Here is a 17,782-nt window from a genome sequence, read left to right as displayed (position 1 = left end):
CCAAAGAAAACACACAGCGATACTTGTTTTCAGGAATTTGAACATAAACCTACAATGACAACTTCTTACATTTGTTTTGTGCTTTTCTAAATTGAACCCACAACCTGCAAAGGCAAACCGCAGGGAGCTGTGACGCTCGATGAATTAAGTCGAGCAGGGAGACAGGAGCTGGAATCGTGTTAATAAGTGTCCAGGGTGTAAGAGCCCGGCGAAAGCAGCCTGCGATCACCCAAATACCCAGAGACAGGTCCTGGGTGCCCCGGGCGGCTCTGTGCGCCCTTCCCCTGCAGCGCCACCGACCCCGGTGCGTGCCAACCGGGCCTCACCAGCCCCATGAGCTCGTTTAGACGCAACTCCTCGTGTCAGACGCTTCTCATGCACGAACAGAAAGTTGCCAACTCATTTTAGTGAGGGCCACTCATGGAGGGTGAGAAGTGAAAAATCATACGTTTCTATTTTATCATTTCCTTTTTAACGTCCTGCGTAAAAGCGCAGATTCTCTCTGAATGGTTTTAATCCCATTGCACGTCCACAACAACGTGTTTGAAATCATCATTTTAAATAATAGTAATTAAACGTGTCATGTGCATTAGTTGCACGCATTTGTCACTTTAGTGCACGTTATTAAACGTCTCCTTAATTTTGAAAAGCGGTGAAATGTTTGTTTTGAAATGAAGCAAACCGGGTCCAAGCATAGATATGTGTTTTAATTATAAAGACATATAAACAATATATGAAATCCATGTTGCAACACAACCAAAACGCTTCTTCAGTCTGTAGGTTGTAGACTATATACAACCATTAGAATAGCCGGGCTTGGAGCAATTTGATTTTTTTCCCACAGTTGTACAATACAATCATGTGAAATGTGCAATAACTTAAATAATAATAAATAAAAAACAACCTTGTTAACACGTCGATTCAGAAAATATATCAGCCAACATGACATTTGTTTTTTTTTTCCTCCTCGTATCAGTGCAGTCAGTCGAGGGAAAGTCTTTCATAATTGCTGGATTAAATTCAGATGTGGAGCTTAGTGCGCAATTCTACGTTTCCTATAGTTGTTATTGGATGTTGCATAGATTACAAATAAGAGCTGATGACAGAACAATACTGAAATTTACCCAAACTTATAAAAAACTGGACATTGGCCTGCAGTGTTTGTAAAGTACAGCAACTTATCAGGAGGCCTAAACAATTAGTTTTGTAGCGTCTGTTAAATCCGGATGAAACATCGCAGCGTCGTTACTTAACCATATTTTAAGATTATATGCATTCGACTAAAATGTTTTTTGTTTTTTTTTATTATTTTCCACACAGAATGATTTGAAAATAACTCGAGTGGGAGAGAGAGAGATAGATAGAGAGAGAGAGAGATAGATGTGGGGGGTGCAGTGGACAGGTAAAAAGTTCAAGAAAGAGAGAGGAGCCACATCAAGGCTTGTCGTTGCAGTGTTTGAAGAGACTCGACGGTGTCCCGGAGTAAGGGGTGCACTTGTCGGCACAGGTGGCGAGAGCGGAGCCCGTGAACGGGTAGACGGCGGTGGCCTGTCCAAAGGGAGCCAGGGCGGTGGGGATCGGCGAAGTTATGGTCTGTCCCTGGTTCAGATACGCCACCAGCCGCCTCATCTCCTCCAGAGCCTGAGCCTGCATGAGGATATAGTTCTTGGCCAGGAGGAGGGTGGCTATTTTGGAGAGTTTTCTCACCGAGGGGCTGTGGGCGTAGGGGATGACGGCGCGCAGACCGTCCAGCGCGTCGTTCAGGTCGTGCATCCTCCGCCTCTCCCGCGCGTTGATGCTGAGCCGCAGGGACCGCTGCTCCTTGGACTTCTTGGTCAGGGGGCCCCCGGGCTTGTCGTCCCCCGAGCGCCGAGCGCCGCCGAGCGAGTCGAAACCGTCCTCGTCGTCGCTGGTGTGCTCCCCGCCGCTCTCGTTGGACTTCGCGGTCTGCCCCGAGAGGAAGTCGGCAGCGGGCGTGAGCGGGTACCGTGCGGGGCTTCCGGCACCGTGGGCAGGACCGAACCCGAAGGCGGACTGTCCGTAGCGCTGCGTCAGGTCGAGGAGCGCGTCGTTGCTGATGGACTTGAGCAGGTTCTCGTCGCTGGCATTCATTTTCTCTCGCAGCATGGGAAGAAAAAAACTCAAGTGTCCCCCCTCGGTGCTGTTGTACTCACGCTGCTCTCTCCAGGAGTTTGGGTGCTTCTCCTCCTCTCCTCCTCCTCCTCCTCTGCGCGCACTGACTCTTGAAAGAAGGAGGCTGCGAGTCTCTACATGCGTTCACCTCCTCTGTGCGCTGCGCTCCCTCTCGTTGCGCGCATAGCCCACGTTCCTCCACCACAACTGGTTCTGACTGAGCCCGACGACACCGGAGCGCTCGTGTGTCCCTTCCCCTCGTGCACGCTCTCCCTCCTCGCGCCTTGGGCAGATTGTGGCTCGCGCGCTGCCCCGCTCGCGAGTTAGTATAGGAGCGCGAGGCCCGCCGGGGATTACGTGGCTGTCCAATCAGCGAGCGTTTTAATTAACTCCGGAAGAGCGCATGGGTCCGCTCCCGTAGTTCTGTCACAACGTTGGTGATTGCGACGCAAACTGACGCGCGTGTTTAATAAAAAAAAGCATTTAAATCCATTTCAGAGTATAGGTGGGTATGTCATCGTTGTTTTTGCTGTAACGTGCACGTGTTGATGCAGCAGTGTCAGACGTGCAGGGGAGGTGGATGACAGCAGTCACCTGTCTGGAGGATGGGCTCTTTGTCCAGATCACATAGATCAGGTAGGAGCACAGAGACACACCGACAGGACGTTAAAAGAGAGGAAACTGTGGGAAACAACTGGAGTGAAGCTGTGGGAGTGAGTATCCCGAGATAAGGATACACAGGATTTTCACATTCAAACAAAAGAGCCAAATAAATACTGAATAAAGCAGGTGGAGCAGGTGACGACAAAGATGTGATTCAAATAAAACAACCATCATGGCCCTGAAGAGCAAATCACAACGACAAATGGTACATGTTAGTGTTTTCTTATTTTCCTTTGTTGTTGTTGTTTTTTTTTGTGATTTGTTGTCTTGATTTGCACTTCAGGCCCACTGTGATCATGGCAGACTAAACACTACCTAATGGAGAAGGTGCTAAAAAAAATAAAAAATGTCTGACATTCATTTGATATTGAAACACATGAACTTGAAGAGAGGAACTCCTGGTGTAAGTCAGTGGTTTCAGCCGTGCAGCATGTTGTGGACAGAACCCAGACACAGTGCTGTTATAGAGGAAGTGCTCCTGACCAACATTCAACTTGCACAGTACTACAACAGCATTGGCACCTAACGCCCCAAGTAAGTGAACATAGCATCTTACACTGGGTGGACAGTAATAAGGGACAGACAAATAGCTTCAGTGCTACATGGGCCTCACTCCCATGAACTCTACAGACTTGTATTAATGTGTTATTAGGCCATAAATAAGCTTTTGCTCCAAATATCCAAGAAAAGAAAAGAAAGAAAACTATCCTTTTGCCATCTTCTTTCTATGACATAGGAATAAGATGTCACTGTTGAATGATTCCCTATAGCACTGAGTATAGTGAATAGGTAAATGTGAGTATAATATTTCCAATCATACATATCACAATAAGCTGGTACATCACACATATATCCCAATATGATAACACTTCAAATGTCCCTGAAGCTAAGGAACAGGTGTCCTGACTGCAAACAGCCAAGTATGAAACTTCATAGTGAAGGTTATACTGCCTCCCCGTGTCCAGTGTGGAGCATTGCACCGTGATGGAAGTTTCATGTTCGCCCACAGCTGGAGGAGTTTCTTCAAACTCCGCTCCCCCCCTCACATCTGTTCCTTTATATTCTGGGGGGAAATTGTTGAGGTGATGGTGCCACCGTGTGGAGGAAGAAGCTAAATAAAAACAAAATCACAAAGCACCAAATACAAACTTTTGTGGAGGTTTACATTTCCTTTGGTGGTTATTTGCTGTATAGTGAGGAGTCTGTATAATTTAATTTAATCTAAACCCTTAAAATATAAACATGTTTTGTTTATTGTTATGTCATTTGTAAGTTTGATGCAGGTGATGTTCTGTATGCACAGTGATTTATTATACTGAGTTTGACCTCCCTCTCGTTGAGGGTTAAGGACAGAGGATCTTGTTAAGCCCTATGAGACAAATTGTGATTTGTGAATATGGGCTATTCTAAACAAAGATTGATTGATTGATTTGATGATATTGTAGCTTAACATATATCATATGAGGATCTTTAAGTGTGTTACTCTCTCAGTGTTAGTCAGAGTCTATTTCCTCTATAATACCCGTTATTAGAATTATTTCCTGTTTGCCAAAGTAATTATTATCATGTGTTTCACTAATAATCATTTTATTAGTTTCCTCATTTTGCCTTGAAAGCCCACTAATGAAATGGTGATTACCTGATGTTTATTAAAACTGGCACATGCTGCTAATCAGTGCTTAGACTGACTTAATTGTTTAACCGTCATTAACTGAGATTTAAAGTAGTTATTACCTGAATTGTTCAGCAGTTAAAGACACTATCAAGTCTGACAGTGATACGTCTCCTGTAGTAACAGGATTCTCTGCATCTTCCTTATGTACATTTAAACAGTAATTACAAGTGAATATTTTCAATCATGATTCATTTAAATGCAATTAACAGAACGTTTTACTTTACCAGTGCTGAATACAGTGTGGCAGAAAAAGACTGAAATAGAAATAGACTGCAACAAACAAACAAACACAAAAAAGCAGTGCTGTAAAATTGTGGGGGTGAGTATTCAAGATAAGACTACACAGGATGATCACATCAACCAAAAGTGATTAATAAACACTGAAAAAACAGGTAATATATAAATATATTTCCTATTTTTCATTGTGACTGGTGCTTCAGGGCCACTGGAACCATGGTGTAAAACCACAAAGCAAAAAAAAAAGTGTTCCCAACGAAAATAAGATATATTACCTAATGGAGAAGGTGCTAAAATAACTAAAATGTATTTTTATTTGATATTGAAACACATGAACACAAGCATCAGTCAATAAAAGGTCAGTGAGCCTGTTGACAGCAGGCGGTTTGATTTGTCATAGTGGGAAACAAGTGTTATATTATAGTGACCCAGTACAATGTGAGAGTTGAACAACATCTAAACACCAGGAACCTAAAAAATAAAACTAAAACTAAAGCAGCTTCATGAACTTCAGCCTTTATTTATTCTATGATTTACACCATTCAAAAAATTTTCTGTTAAAAAAAACAAAACAGAGATTATTCCTACACTGAAAAGATGTAGATGTGGCTACATAGACGACACGCAACCTTTGACCTTTGACATCCAAATGTAACATCAGACAAGTTTTCATCAGACTAATATTGAAGTGACATTCTGTCCATCAAACACTTTTTGTATGTGGGATCACAAACTGCTGCTACGCCGTCTTCACAGTCCTCAGTCTGACTGTCGACAGCTGATGACACACAGAGTATTTCACCAGTCTGACGTGTGACTGTGGCCACAAATACAACTACATCAAAGTTTCAACCCTTAGAAAAAACCTCTCCGGACCATGAAATGATTTTCTCTCCGAGACTCAGATATGACTGTACGATACTTGGGCCAGCAGATGGCAGAAAAGCCTACGAGTTGGAAAAACTGAAATTCTTAATCACATCATCGACAACATGTTATTTGTCCGCAAGTCAGTAAAATCAATTTAGCATTTCCTGGTGTTGTTTTGGCTGATTTACTTCTGTCAAGTCCAGTGGTCAATGTTTTAAAAAGCTATTTATGCACAATATACAGAAAAAAACGACTTTAACAAATATGTATTTGTACCTATTGATCTAGAGGAATAATTGAATCCAGTTGATGCACTAATGTCACCTTTTAACTTCTCTGGTCACATCTCCTTGTGTTCAACTGACAGCGTTACACACGGTCTTACCGAGCACTAAGGGCGTCTGATTGACAGAGAATGGAAGAAATGCACAAGTGTCAGCACACCAGCTAATAATACATAATGCTTTTAAAGCCTGTGCAGCGTTTCTACGTTGCCATGGCAACTGCAGGGCTCAGTTGCCACACAATGGTGGCCCATCACTGCATTCGGCTGAATGTGCAGTGACAGCCGAGGACCACCATGGGGCAGGAAAGTCTTTTCTAACCGGGCGGACTTGGTGGCGCTGTCACATCTGACAGGAACAGTTCATGTGTCCCCATACACAGACCAGTGTATAAATACACGCAGGCTTTCAGACATGTGGTCGCTAACACTCACACTGTGCATGTGCTCCATCAGCCTGACACCCCCGACCTTATACATGAGGGTTTTGATGCTCCTGAGGTGGAATCAGAGCGTTTCAATAGGACCAGTGTGCACATTTTAGTGGGTGTTGATATTCAAAGTTGCACCAGATATTGATCATTGATGATGTATTGATTGATGTATTGATGTGTTGTGTATAAAAACCCAGCAGGCTTTAGACCTGAGGGTTCTCCAGGCTGTTACTCATCTACTAAATTTGATTCCCACTCTCTCAATCTGATTCTCACCCCCCCCCCCCCCCCTCACCTCGCTCTCTCTCTCTCACACACACACACACACACACACACACACACACACACACACACACACACACACACACACACACACACACACACACACACACATCAAAGTGCTGCTCTGAGTCAAGATGGAACAGGCTCTTTTGATCTCCCCCTGCCGACTCTGATTAATGTGTGGATTTACAGTGCAGACCCACAGGGACATAGCGGCCATGACACCCCTCTGCTGCACTGGAGTCGAGTTTTCCTCGCACCCAATCACAGCCCTTGATTTTATTCATGGCTCCAATCATGACGCTTTTTGGGATCAGCACTCTCAAAAGAAACAAACCAAAGCTTCGCACTCGTTCAACCTTAAGCTGCTCGCCTCAAAATCAGAGAAATCCCACCGCCGTCACAAATCACAGGACACTGTATTCTGTACCTGCCCAATTAGAGAGATTTCACAACGTCTCTGCTTTGCAAAGTCTTTCTCCCAAATCTAAAGCCTTTGCTCCATCTCAAAGGAGACAGAAAGGTACAAGAGACAGCTGCGGATCGGTGTTTTAAATGTTTAATGCAGCCGGTCGTTTGCGGTGGCGGGTACAGGTTTGCTGACGAGGATGGAGCAAATGTTGGAAAAGTTTAGTATCGAGCGTCAAAGGAAGTGTTTTCCTGCTCCGCGTTGCACATAGTTTTCATTGCATTGCACATTTTTAACACATTTCATCACAAGCCGAAATACGTCAACAGGGTTCTCATCTGTCTTCGTCGAGTTCACCCTAAAACTTTCTCCCCCGCGTCGCCCCTTCCTCCTCATCTCTTCCCCTCCATTTTGTCTCCCCTCACTGCAGTGCGATGCAGATTTTTCACAGGGCGGAGGTATGGTGGAGATAGGCGGGGTCCCATGAATAATTGTTGAAGATATTTTTACTCTGACCCACTTTGGAATTCCTTTTGCTCCCCTTAAAGGTGCCGCAGTTTAAAGTCAACATAAGACGTTCAAGCAAGTGCCGCAAATGCGCAGATCAATTCGCAGGTTTGTCGTATGGTCGCAGCTGTCGAATGAATCTCTGCAGCTGCCTAACGTGAGTATTATCACTGTGTAAGTACAGAGTCGTCTCACCTACGTTACCACAAGACTCCAGCATCAAGGTACTCTGCTCAGTATAAAAACACACATGAATATACATGATGAGTACATGTACTCCTACTTCATCTTTAACTCAGGACCCTCAAGCTAAATTTAGTGGCAGGAAGCTCAAGTGTTAAAGTGGCAAACTCATGAAGTGTTTTATTTACATTTTATTTTTTTACAGTGAATGAACAAACATCTGCCATCTTGTATGCTCATTGTAGCATGACAGTAACAAACATGATAAATTAATTGGAGAACAATTTGTTTACAGGCACCGGATTTACAGTCCAATTTAGATGGAGTGGGACATAGTGATTGGCTTATAGACATTTATTGGTTCAAGTGGTCGGGGGATCTGATCTGGTTATTCAGTATCTGTACTGAATTTGAAAGCATTAGATATGGATTGATCGGGGTTGACACTCACCTCTCTAAATGATGAGGGTAGCCAGTGTGGATGTGGATGTTATTCAATTACAGACTGTATGATACATGTCAATCCACAACCATGCTGCCCATCGTTTGTTTGCAGAGGACATACACAAAACGTTTTATAAGAAACATATCAAAGTATAAGGTATCAATACATTCACAGAACATTACAGATAGAGAACTCGATGATGTGCTCCAGATGCAAAATTTAAAAAAGATTTGAACTAAGCTACCTGTCAAAATTTTCCCCCGGAAGCAAAGTTTGATTCTTTGCTGTTGCAGTTTAAGTTGTAGATAAAATAAGATGTAAGCATTAAATAATCAGGTTGAGCCGATGCCATCATTTTTCCTGGTGTAAGCTCATATCAGATTTTCTATAATGTACATTTGATTTTACCATTCATTACATATCTTCATGTGAAAGCTGCCAGGTACTAGGAGAGTGTTGCTGTATTGCTGCTGACTGGATATCTATTATTTCAATTGTATATTTAATACAGCTAATCCCGTTATCTCGCTTTATTCCAAAATCTGTCAAATTTATCTCCCCTTGTCTTTCTATACACAATATTTTTTTCTGCCTCCAACTCCCATGCATGTCCTCCTCTCCCCCCCACATTCTTCCCCATATTCCACAGTGTGAAAAGTCACCCAGAGTTTTCCTTCTAGGGTTTCTGCGGACAGGAAGTCCATATTTAATGAAGTGACTCTCTTGTTAAAATGCTTTTAAGTGCTCCGGTGCAGGGCTTCAGGCTGGAGGGGAGGGGAGGAGGCGGGGGCCGAGGCTTTTATTTATTCATTGGGCGGTTCAGTGCCTCTTCCCTGCTCCTGCTCTGTGAAGAAGGGAGAGGATTAGAGAAATGAACCCCCCTCCCCTCCTCCTCAACACACACACACACACACACCCTTCCTCCCTCTCCCCTTCACTGGCCGTGTTTCCTCCCTCGGGGGACACCCCTGCGTCAGTCCACATTAACATCCATCAGAGCATGGTGCTCCAGAGGAGGGGGACGAGCCTCTGTCCCACTGAGTCGCACGTACATGCATGAGTTCATGTGAGCACACACACACCCCGCGTACACAGGAGCGTGCAAGGCAAGTGTGCAGGAACATGCACAGTGCAGCAGAAATATCTCCGTCACCCTACTGCTGTTCCCGCCCTGAGCTACACTCAGACTCAGTTTTGTTTATATACTGCATTCAAAATTGGACGCGTTTCCAGAGAGCCCCTGCGACGTTTGAGTTACACAAGTGCAGCTGTCCCCTACTTGATCAGCGGGCGTATTTGAACAAGTTTGAACAAGCATCTGAAGAGTGTCAGGAAGCAGACGGAGGAGAGGAGAAAGTTTCTGCGAGTGAAGGCTGCGATGGTGCGTCGTTCTGATTCCTCTCCTCTTTTGTGTGAAGTTTTGGGGCCTGTCTGCTCCCTCGTTATCGCTCCTCGCTCGCGGAACAGGAGGGAAGCCGGGACCGGGGCTGGATGAGAGAGGCATATCATTAACCAAGAGTGTGTCTATACAACAAAGCGCAGACTCCATCAAGTCCCACTCATTCCCACACACTTGTGTCACACTCATCATTCCCCTGCACTGAACTGCCGTGTGAAAAAAGAAATGCCCTCATTTGTCGGAAGGCACATATCATATTATTTCTCAGCAGGCCTAATAGAAATGCCTTTCATGTTTCCGTCTTTCAAATCTTTGAGAATTTGGAGGTACTAATGCTCATATCTAAAGTTGGATTATAGCTATTTGTTAGGGCTTGACTGACGCACATGTGTGTGAGTCTGTGTGTTGGTGTGCGTTGGTGTGAAAGCGCATCTTCACTGGGAGGATTCACTGCAGCTGTGCAGAGGGATGCAGATTGTTATAATCCACCACGCTGACCTAGATTCCAAAAACCAGGCGCACAAAATGAGAGATGCTGCCTCGCACACACACACACACACTCAAACATGACACACACACAAAAAAAAACATATTAACCTGTGTCTCACCCTAACATGTTAAAAGATCTCTCCTTTCTATTCATCACCTTGAAAGATCCAACAACTGATTTGATCCACACAGCAAATTGCATGTGTGTAATTTCCCCCCCCCCCCCCTCATCTCAGAGCTCCCCCTCCTCCTCCTCTCTCATCTCGGGAATCTAACATCAAACTGAAATGTTAAAATGCAAATTCATTTTTTCCATCCAGCTCGGTTCACGCAAACTTATAATTGGATTCTGCCCATTAATATAAAAGTTTTTCTTGATCCTCATCATTCGGTCTCACATTAGTCTTTCCATGACACACATGGACTGGCCTCGTTCTACGATAAGACACACGGAGGGGGAAAAGACGATGGAGAGGCAGAGGGAGGACGGAGAGGACAGTGGTCTCATTAGCATGGAGAAGTCGAACTGAATCGTGGCGTAATCCCGAACCAAGGTAGCACATTTAATACGAGTCAGGAATTAATTAGAAACATAACAAAAGTGAGCACATCTGCCCGGGGTAATGCACGGTCAGTGGTTTTCTCTCAACGCTTCCACTTGGTTACACCCTCTACTCTTTTTTACCCAGATTCCCGTCAGATCAGCTGCTGCATTGAAGCTTTATAACCTGTGTATATGTCTGGGGGTGGATGCAGGATGCTCTGCACTGTGACCTGGGCTCACTGAGTGGTTCAGTTTGAGAAATAAAGGAATTTCTGCCATCAAATGAAAAAGCAGATAATCAGGATGCAACGGTCAGGAGAGAGAGGCCCTGGTCGGACCTGGCTGTAACGTTCGTCTGGGCTGATGTGATCATTAGTGAACAGCTCTCTCAGAGTCCAAGGTGCACAGAGGATGCATTTGAGATATGATCAGACCCCCCCCTCCAGAGGTGGGCCACATTGAAAGAACGCCTACTCTACAGTTCTTAGTGTTTCACATACATTGATTTGTTTGTGGTCACTGCAACAATATCTACAATGACTTGATTTGCTTAGCTCTCTCTCCTCACCCAAACCCTGACCCATAACCATGACTAATCCATACATAACCCTATCCACAACTTAATGAGTTTTCTTTGGTCCCCCTGAGGTCAACTGGTGCTGACAAGGTCAGTGTTTATGCTGGAAAATGTCCTCAAGAGGACACACACACACACACACACACACACACACACACACACACACACACACACACACACACACAGTTTCCCAAGCAGGTGCAGGGGTTAGAGGAGTAACATAAAACCAGATGAAGGTTCTGAGGAGTCAGGGTTGACAATCTTTCATTTGTTTTATTGAAGGTACGAAAGCAGTTAAATAGAGATCAAAACAACAAACAAAATGACCCCAACTGGAAACAAGACATCTAAACGACTGCCAAAGCAAAAGGGTACAAATACTAAGCACCTTAACAACACAAAAACAGGAGAAACGCACGGGTCGAAGCTAAATGGCAGTTCTCCCCTCCAGGGCTTCCTGGCGAAAAAAGGTCAGACAAAGTCTCACAATAACAAACAGAAGCTACAAAGAAGGTAACTAACATCTGATAAAGTGTCCCGAACATTAAGACAGGTTTAACTAGCCGAGAGTTCATAGACCAACCACTACAGCTCTCTTATAAGATGCACATGCATACACAGCAGCAGACTACGGCAAGTGGCAAAGTGAGAGAGAGACTGAAGTGCAGCTCCTGCTTCTATACTCTTACTCCAGGTGAGCTAATGAGGAGATTTCTGATTACACACACACACACACACACACACACACACACACACACACACACACACACGTTGACAACAGGCCCGTCTGTGAGAGTCAAACTGCCTAAAAACCACAAGGTATTTGTTCTTTGCAAATAGCCATGACAGCATATAGAGTATAAAGTGAGATCTGATCCCCGGTGGTCACTTGAGACAAATGTGGAGATTTATTCAAACTGTCTGTTTGTGATTGGATCTCCAAACGCTAATGGCTGGTCTGGACGAGCCAGACAGACGGCCTGAGAGACAGAGAGAGAGAGAGAGAGAGAGAGAGAGAGAGAGAGAGAGAGAGAGAGAGAGAGAGAGAGTGCACCAGATGCTGTGTGGGAGGGTTATTTAATTGATGATATCACACCTCTCTTTCCCTCCTTCTCTCCCTCTTGTTCTCCTTCTTTTCCTCCTCCAACACGCATGCACAAACACTAACATGCATGCACAAACACTAACACGCATGCACAAACACACTAACACGCATGCACAAACACTAACACGCATGCACAAACACACTAACACGCATGCACAAACACATTAACATTCGTGCACACCATATTTGCCCCGTCACTGTCTTGTGGTTGTGTGACACGCCGCCCACGCCTCTCCCTGCCCTGTTCTGCACACCTTAGGCTTCATGGGGATACGTGAGGCCTGTTGTGTGTGTGTGTGTGTGTGTGTGGACCCACAGAGACAAACTGGAGTCGGTGCCGCTCGTCAGATCGACCTCACACTCGATGCCTGATCCAAGGTGATGATTAAAAAGGAGCTGGTTGCAACAAAACCCACAAAAGGGTGAAAACATCTCTATTACATATTTTCTCTGCTCTGTGCATTAAAGGGATAGTTCACCCCAAAATGGAAATTTAACTAATTATACTCACCACTATGCCAATGGAGGGCTGGGTGAAAGTGTTTGAGTTCACAAGAGACTTCTGGAGTTTCAGGGGTAAACAGCGCTGCAGCCAAATCCAATACATTTGAAATAACTGGCGGGCCAAACATAAAATGCCCCCACACTGCTCCTGTGGTGTCATCCAAGTGTCCGTAGGCCCCGACATTCAAATGCAACTTGGAATGGCGTTATTTAGAACCATGTTTTTAGCCTAAATGTCCTCTGTTATCCTCCTTCTAGTTACTGCTGCAGCAGCTGCAGCTATCGCGAGTTCTCGTTGATCTTGTCTTGCAGTGTCTGTAGTTTTTTTTATCTTTGAAGAAGTGGTCCCCAGTTACTTCAGTTGTATTGGGTTTGGGCTGCAACGCTGTTTACCGCTGAAACTCCGAAAGTGTTTTGTGGACTCAAACACTTTCACCCAGCCCTCCATTGGCATAGTGGTGAGTAGATAATGAGTAACTTTTCATTTTTGGGTGAACCATCCCTTTAAGTCATTTGAAATTACGCAGCCGAACAGCATCCGTTTGGCTTCATGGTTTCAAGAGAGCATCACCACAGCTCTCTAACATGCGCCCAGTCCAAGTTTCGGTTTACTTCCGCAGGTGGAAACTGTTCCACGTGCTCGCTGCTAAACCAGAAAAGCCCCAGAAAATGAGTCTCATTAATTAGCTGCTCATTTGTTAATGCAAATGAGCTTAATTAAAAAATAGACTCTCCTTTTGTGGGTTTCAAAGGGAGACGGTGAGGCCTAATCAGGAGGATGGTTCAGCTGTGGCACTAATGAGACATATTTGGCCTAACAAGGGAGCGATGCCCTAATTTGTTTATGCTAATGATATAAAACAGTGCTTGTCCTTTTGGTGTATCTGGGAAGGGATCAGTCACACACACGCCTCCGTGCGATGTACCTTCAGGGTTTCATCCAGCGTTGGCGAGGTGGCGCGGCGGCCTCGCTCAATTGTTTCAGTAGGTTAATTGGCTTAATTAGCCTAATAGAGATCATTGGGGCGACGACTCAGTGTCAGCGCGTTTGTGGGATTCGGAGGAATTTTCCGTTCAAATGTTGTGCAATGAGAAAGGCGAGAGAGTGAGAGGGAGAAAACTCCCTCAACCCTTTTACTTGAAATATTCCTGGAGTAGTAAACGAAGGAAAAACAGGTCCAAGTCAAGTCTGCTCGTACAATAACTTCAACTCAGATTCCTATTCTACGTTCTGCTGCACCCCCCCTTTTAATCCCGACCACATCACAGAGGGGTCTAGACTTCAAAAGACTTCACCATCACTTTCTTTGTTTTGCAGGGCACAAAAAACATGTTTGTTCAACGGTTAAATCGAAGTCTCTCCTGATTGAACTGGATCAATTGTTGTAGCCGGTCCAGAGTGAAACAGTTCAACAACCTCTGGGTGGATTACTTTGTTACTACTGGTACAAATGATGATTCCTTGACTTTTTAACGATAGAGCTGTTTTCAGACATGCACTGGACACTGCACTTCCTCCATATTTTCTCCAGAAGAGGTGCATGTGTGAACGCAAATGTCCGAGTGAGACGCTCAGTAGTGTCTGTGGACTTTATCCGCCTGACCTCCTGGTCTAAAATCTGTAGAAATCCATCATACACGTAGAAGACACCGATGAAGATGTCGAGAGAGTTTGTGGTGATAGGAGCAGACTCCGCAGCAGAGTTAATATGTCACTTCCTGTCTCTGCCTGCTGCACCTGGCTGCTCCACCTCTCAACTGAATAACAGAGATTTTGATGCAGTTGTGAACACATCTGTGCAGAAAACCTTCCGCTGCGTTGTGGATGTGTGAAAAGCAAAACTCTGGGTAAACTCCGTAGCCAATTCTCCAGATTTTACCCGTAGGTCATGTCTGAAAAAACGGCTTAGTCGACACGTTTGATTTTGACTCAATTGTCTCAACAACTTGGAGATGAGTTGAATGTCATCCAGTTTTGAAAGACTTACACATTCGGGGTGAATTGCATCAACTATGTGGATCCCTCAACTTTCCATTTAGCCCCAACGCCCAAGTAGTAATTATCTAATGCCACTTAAACTTTGCGTGAGTGGAGTCAACAGTGTGTGGGCTTAGATTTTTCTTGAGTCTTATCCATCTTTTATTCTTAATAAGGTATATTTGTGTGTGTGCATGTGCTTTTTGTGCATACATGTGGATGTGTGTGTGGGTTCTCTCCGCTATTTTGTTCACCGTTGACTGAGTGTGAGGCCGAGTGAGACGGCGGCATGGCTGGCCCTCACTGATAACTAGGCACAGACGGAGTCCTGTGGTCTAAACACACTCACACACACACACACACAGGCATTAATTAATCTAAAAATGGAAGGGAAATTGAAAAAAAAATAAAAATACCATCTCCACTTTTAATTGGGCCGACTGTCGTCCAACCATACAGAGAAAACAAGCTCAATCATCCTCCACCATCTTGTTGCTTGTTGAATTATTGATAGATGGAGCAAACGGCGCTAGAGAATGAAATGGGGAAGGAGCACTGGGCTGGAGTGCGTTTGAATGTAGTGATAAAATTTGATTATTCATGTGTGATGCGTGCTGTGCGGACTCTTGTAGCAGAGCGAGTGAAGAGGAGTACTGAGCTTCTCCATGGTGACTGTGGAGAAAGCTGCATGTGCCAGACAAGCCAGCTGGTATCTCGTTGTCCAAGTACACAATGCTCCAGAAAACGAACTAAATATATATAAATAACTGATGTAGATGAGGTATTTATTCATTATTCAGTCACATTTGAACCACTGTGTGAATCCTCATCCTCTACAAACCTTTACATATCACCATTGTGACGCTTTTCACGTTCTCAACCTGTTTCAAACAGTATCTACTCTCTGTATAAACTCTCATTGGGATTTTTTTGGCATCTGAACTTTCTATTTGTCAAGATATTCACTCTCCCGTCGCTCAGGGCGACCAGAACCAGTGGGTTCTTTCCTCTGTTCAAAGGTCCAGTGTGTATTTAGCGGAATCTTGGCAGAAATTAAATGTAATATGCACAATTATTCATGTCATTAGTTTGTAATCACCTGAAACTAAGAATCCTTTTGTTCTCGTTACCTTATAACAACCTGTTTATATCTTCGTGGGGAGCGGGTCCTCTTGCTCAGGGTCCACCATGTGAGATCTCCATGTTTTTACAGTCGCCCAGAACGTCGTGAGGTGTTTTCATCTGGTTCCGATATGAAGCTTCAGCACAAGATGCTACATACTGTACCTTTAACCGAACTGCAATACCTCTGTCATAATCTATATGTAGTTAAAGCCTGTTATATAAATGATTTCATATAGGTGATTATTTAAGTGACAAGAGAGATGGGCCTTTAAGTCCTCTATTATACTCTATGTATTAAAACTGACTCTGGGACTTTTTACTGCACGGCACCATAATAGAGAGATGATAACATTTTTTTGACCTCCGATGTTTTGATACCTCAGCCAGATAATGAGGGACGAGGAAATCCCTGAATAGGCTTCTCTGCTTTGACAGTGACAAAACGCGTTGGACTTAAACTTCTAGAGGCCGAATAGAGACCTTGAAATATTCCTCTCGTCAATTAATCTCCATTCAATGACAACACTGCTTTACTTAGCCAACCATTCAGCCTCCTCCGGCTGCTATAATTGTCCCAGTTAATTGCTTTTCAACTCTCTTTGATTACAAGGTCGGCTCTGAATGGCTGGTGTACATGGCTCAAAGTTGGGTGCAGCTCGCTTGTCCCTCTGCCCTTTTCTATGCACCCCCCCACCACTTGGTCACAACAGGTCTCACCACCACCTCACCTCACCTCTCCTCTCCTCTCCTCTCCTCTCCCCTCCTCTCCCCTCCCTCCCCTCCTCTCCCCTCCTCTCCTCTCCTCTCCTCTCCTCCTCCAATGACCCACAGTCCAAGGCATCAGTGCTGTCGCTGCCTGAAATTTCCCACTATTCATCTTGGAGACATATAATGGTGTCCATTAACTTTATTAAACTGACTGGTTTAAAAACATAATAAAACCTGTCCACTTCCAGAATCCCCTGTGGCAGGTGGGATGGTGATGGTGGTGGATGCTACAGTTTCAGTTATAACATACATATAACTGTTACAAGAGAATTTCAGCCAAATGAAAAATCTGCAAGCAGATTTGCAGTGAAGTGGGTAAAAGAAGCAGGTACAGAGTTACTCTCCAGCCTTTATAGTCAGTACATAAACCATGATATATGGTTAATAACACAGTATAATGCAGTTGTAGGCACATAGGCTTTTATTAATGTATTTGTCAGCCACTCTAACTCCTCCTGTGCAAGTGGAGGCAGCTGCACAAACAAATAATAAATGACACTGTGAAAAAACAGCGTTATAATAGAGTAAAATAGGTCTCGAAGAAGCTATAATTGCTGACAAATATCGAAATGTCCTTATAACCGAGTCTTCTGCGAACTGGACCTGCCCGAGGTTCTTGAACACGCTTCACCTCTCATCCGAAGAGAGGCGCCTTGGACGTTTAACCACTCGTGGGGTGGATGATGCCCTGAGAGCTGTCGAGGTCACATGCGATTGTTGACCCGGCCCGGGCGTCATGTGAGTCGTCAGGGTTGCCAGTCATGATGTGAATGGGTTTTAATCTGTCTGGATCTTGAGGCTGCATTGTAAGAGGGGAATGAGTGGCGTCGCACTCCACCTCTTCTGTTCAGCGATCGTCGTTCCAGTTTGACGTTAATCCCCTTTCTGCACAGAGATCCCGACATATTCAATACGCCATTGTTTACACTGACGCCTTTGTGACTGACTTTAGACGACATCCATTCCAGAATCAGAGGCACGACACATAACACAACAGTGTCTGCATGTGTCGAAGCATTCCAGCTCGTCCTTAAACGTATATTCGAGATTTTGACCATCTCCATTCCCAGCCTCTGGCTTCCTTGGACAATGACGTCCTCAAATGAGTGTACAATCCTTTGTACACAACATTTCTCTTCTTGTGCACAGGGTGGTTGTGTGTCTCTTATGTT

At 44.5% G+C, this 17,782-nt stretch overlaps 1 protein-coding gene across 1 annotated transcript; it reads right to left on the bottom strand.

Moving 5' to 3' along the window:
• Positions 1-688: 688 nt before the first annotated feature.
• Positions 689-2,445, bottom strand: bhlhe23 (basic helix-loop-helix family, member e23). The gene has a single exon (XM_034591111.1). It carries the CDS (start codon positions 2,125-2,127, stop codon positions 1,435-1,437), a length of 693 nt encoding a protein of 230 aa, XP_034447002.1. The 5' UTR covers positions 2,128-2,445; the 3' UTR covers positions 689-1,434.
• Positions 2,446-17,782: the final 15,337 nt, after the last annotated feature.

The sequence above is a fragment of the Hippoglossus hippoglossus genome, chromosome 7 (genome assembly GCF_009819705.1).
Source record: "Hippoglossus hippoglossus isolate fHipHip1 chromosome 7, fHipHip1.pri, whole genome shotgun sequence".
NCBI lineage: Eukaryota > Metazoa > Chordata > Actinopteri > Pleuronectiformes > Pleuronectidae > Hippoglossus > Hippoglossus hippoglossus.
The sequence above is the reverse complement of the archived record's forward strand: the minus strand, read 5'-3'. Positions and strand labels throughout refer to the sequence as shown.

Coding starts and splice junctions, on each gene's coding strand:
- bhlhe23 (XM_034591111.1), bottom strand. CDS start 2,127: ATGCTGCGAGAGAAAATGAATGCCAGCGACGAGAACCTGCTCAAGTCC.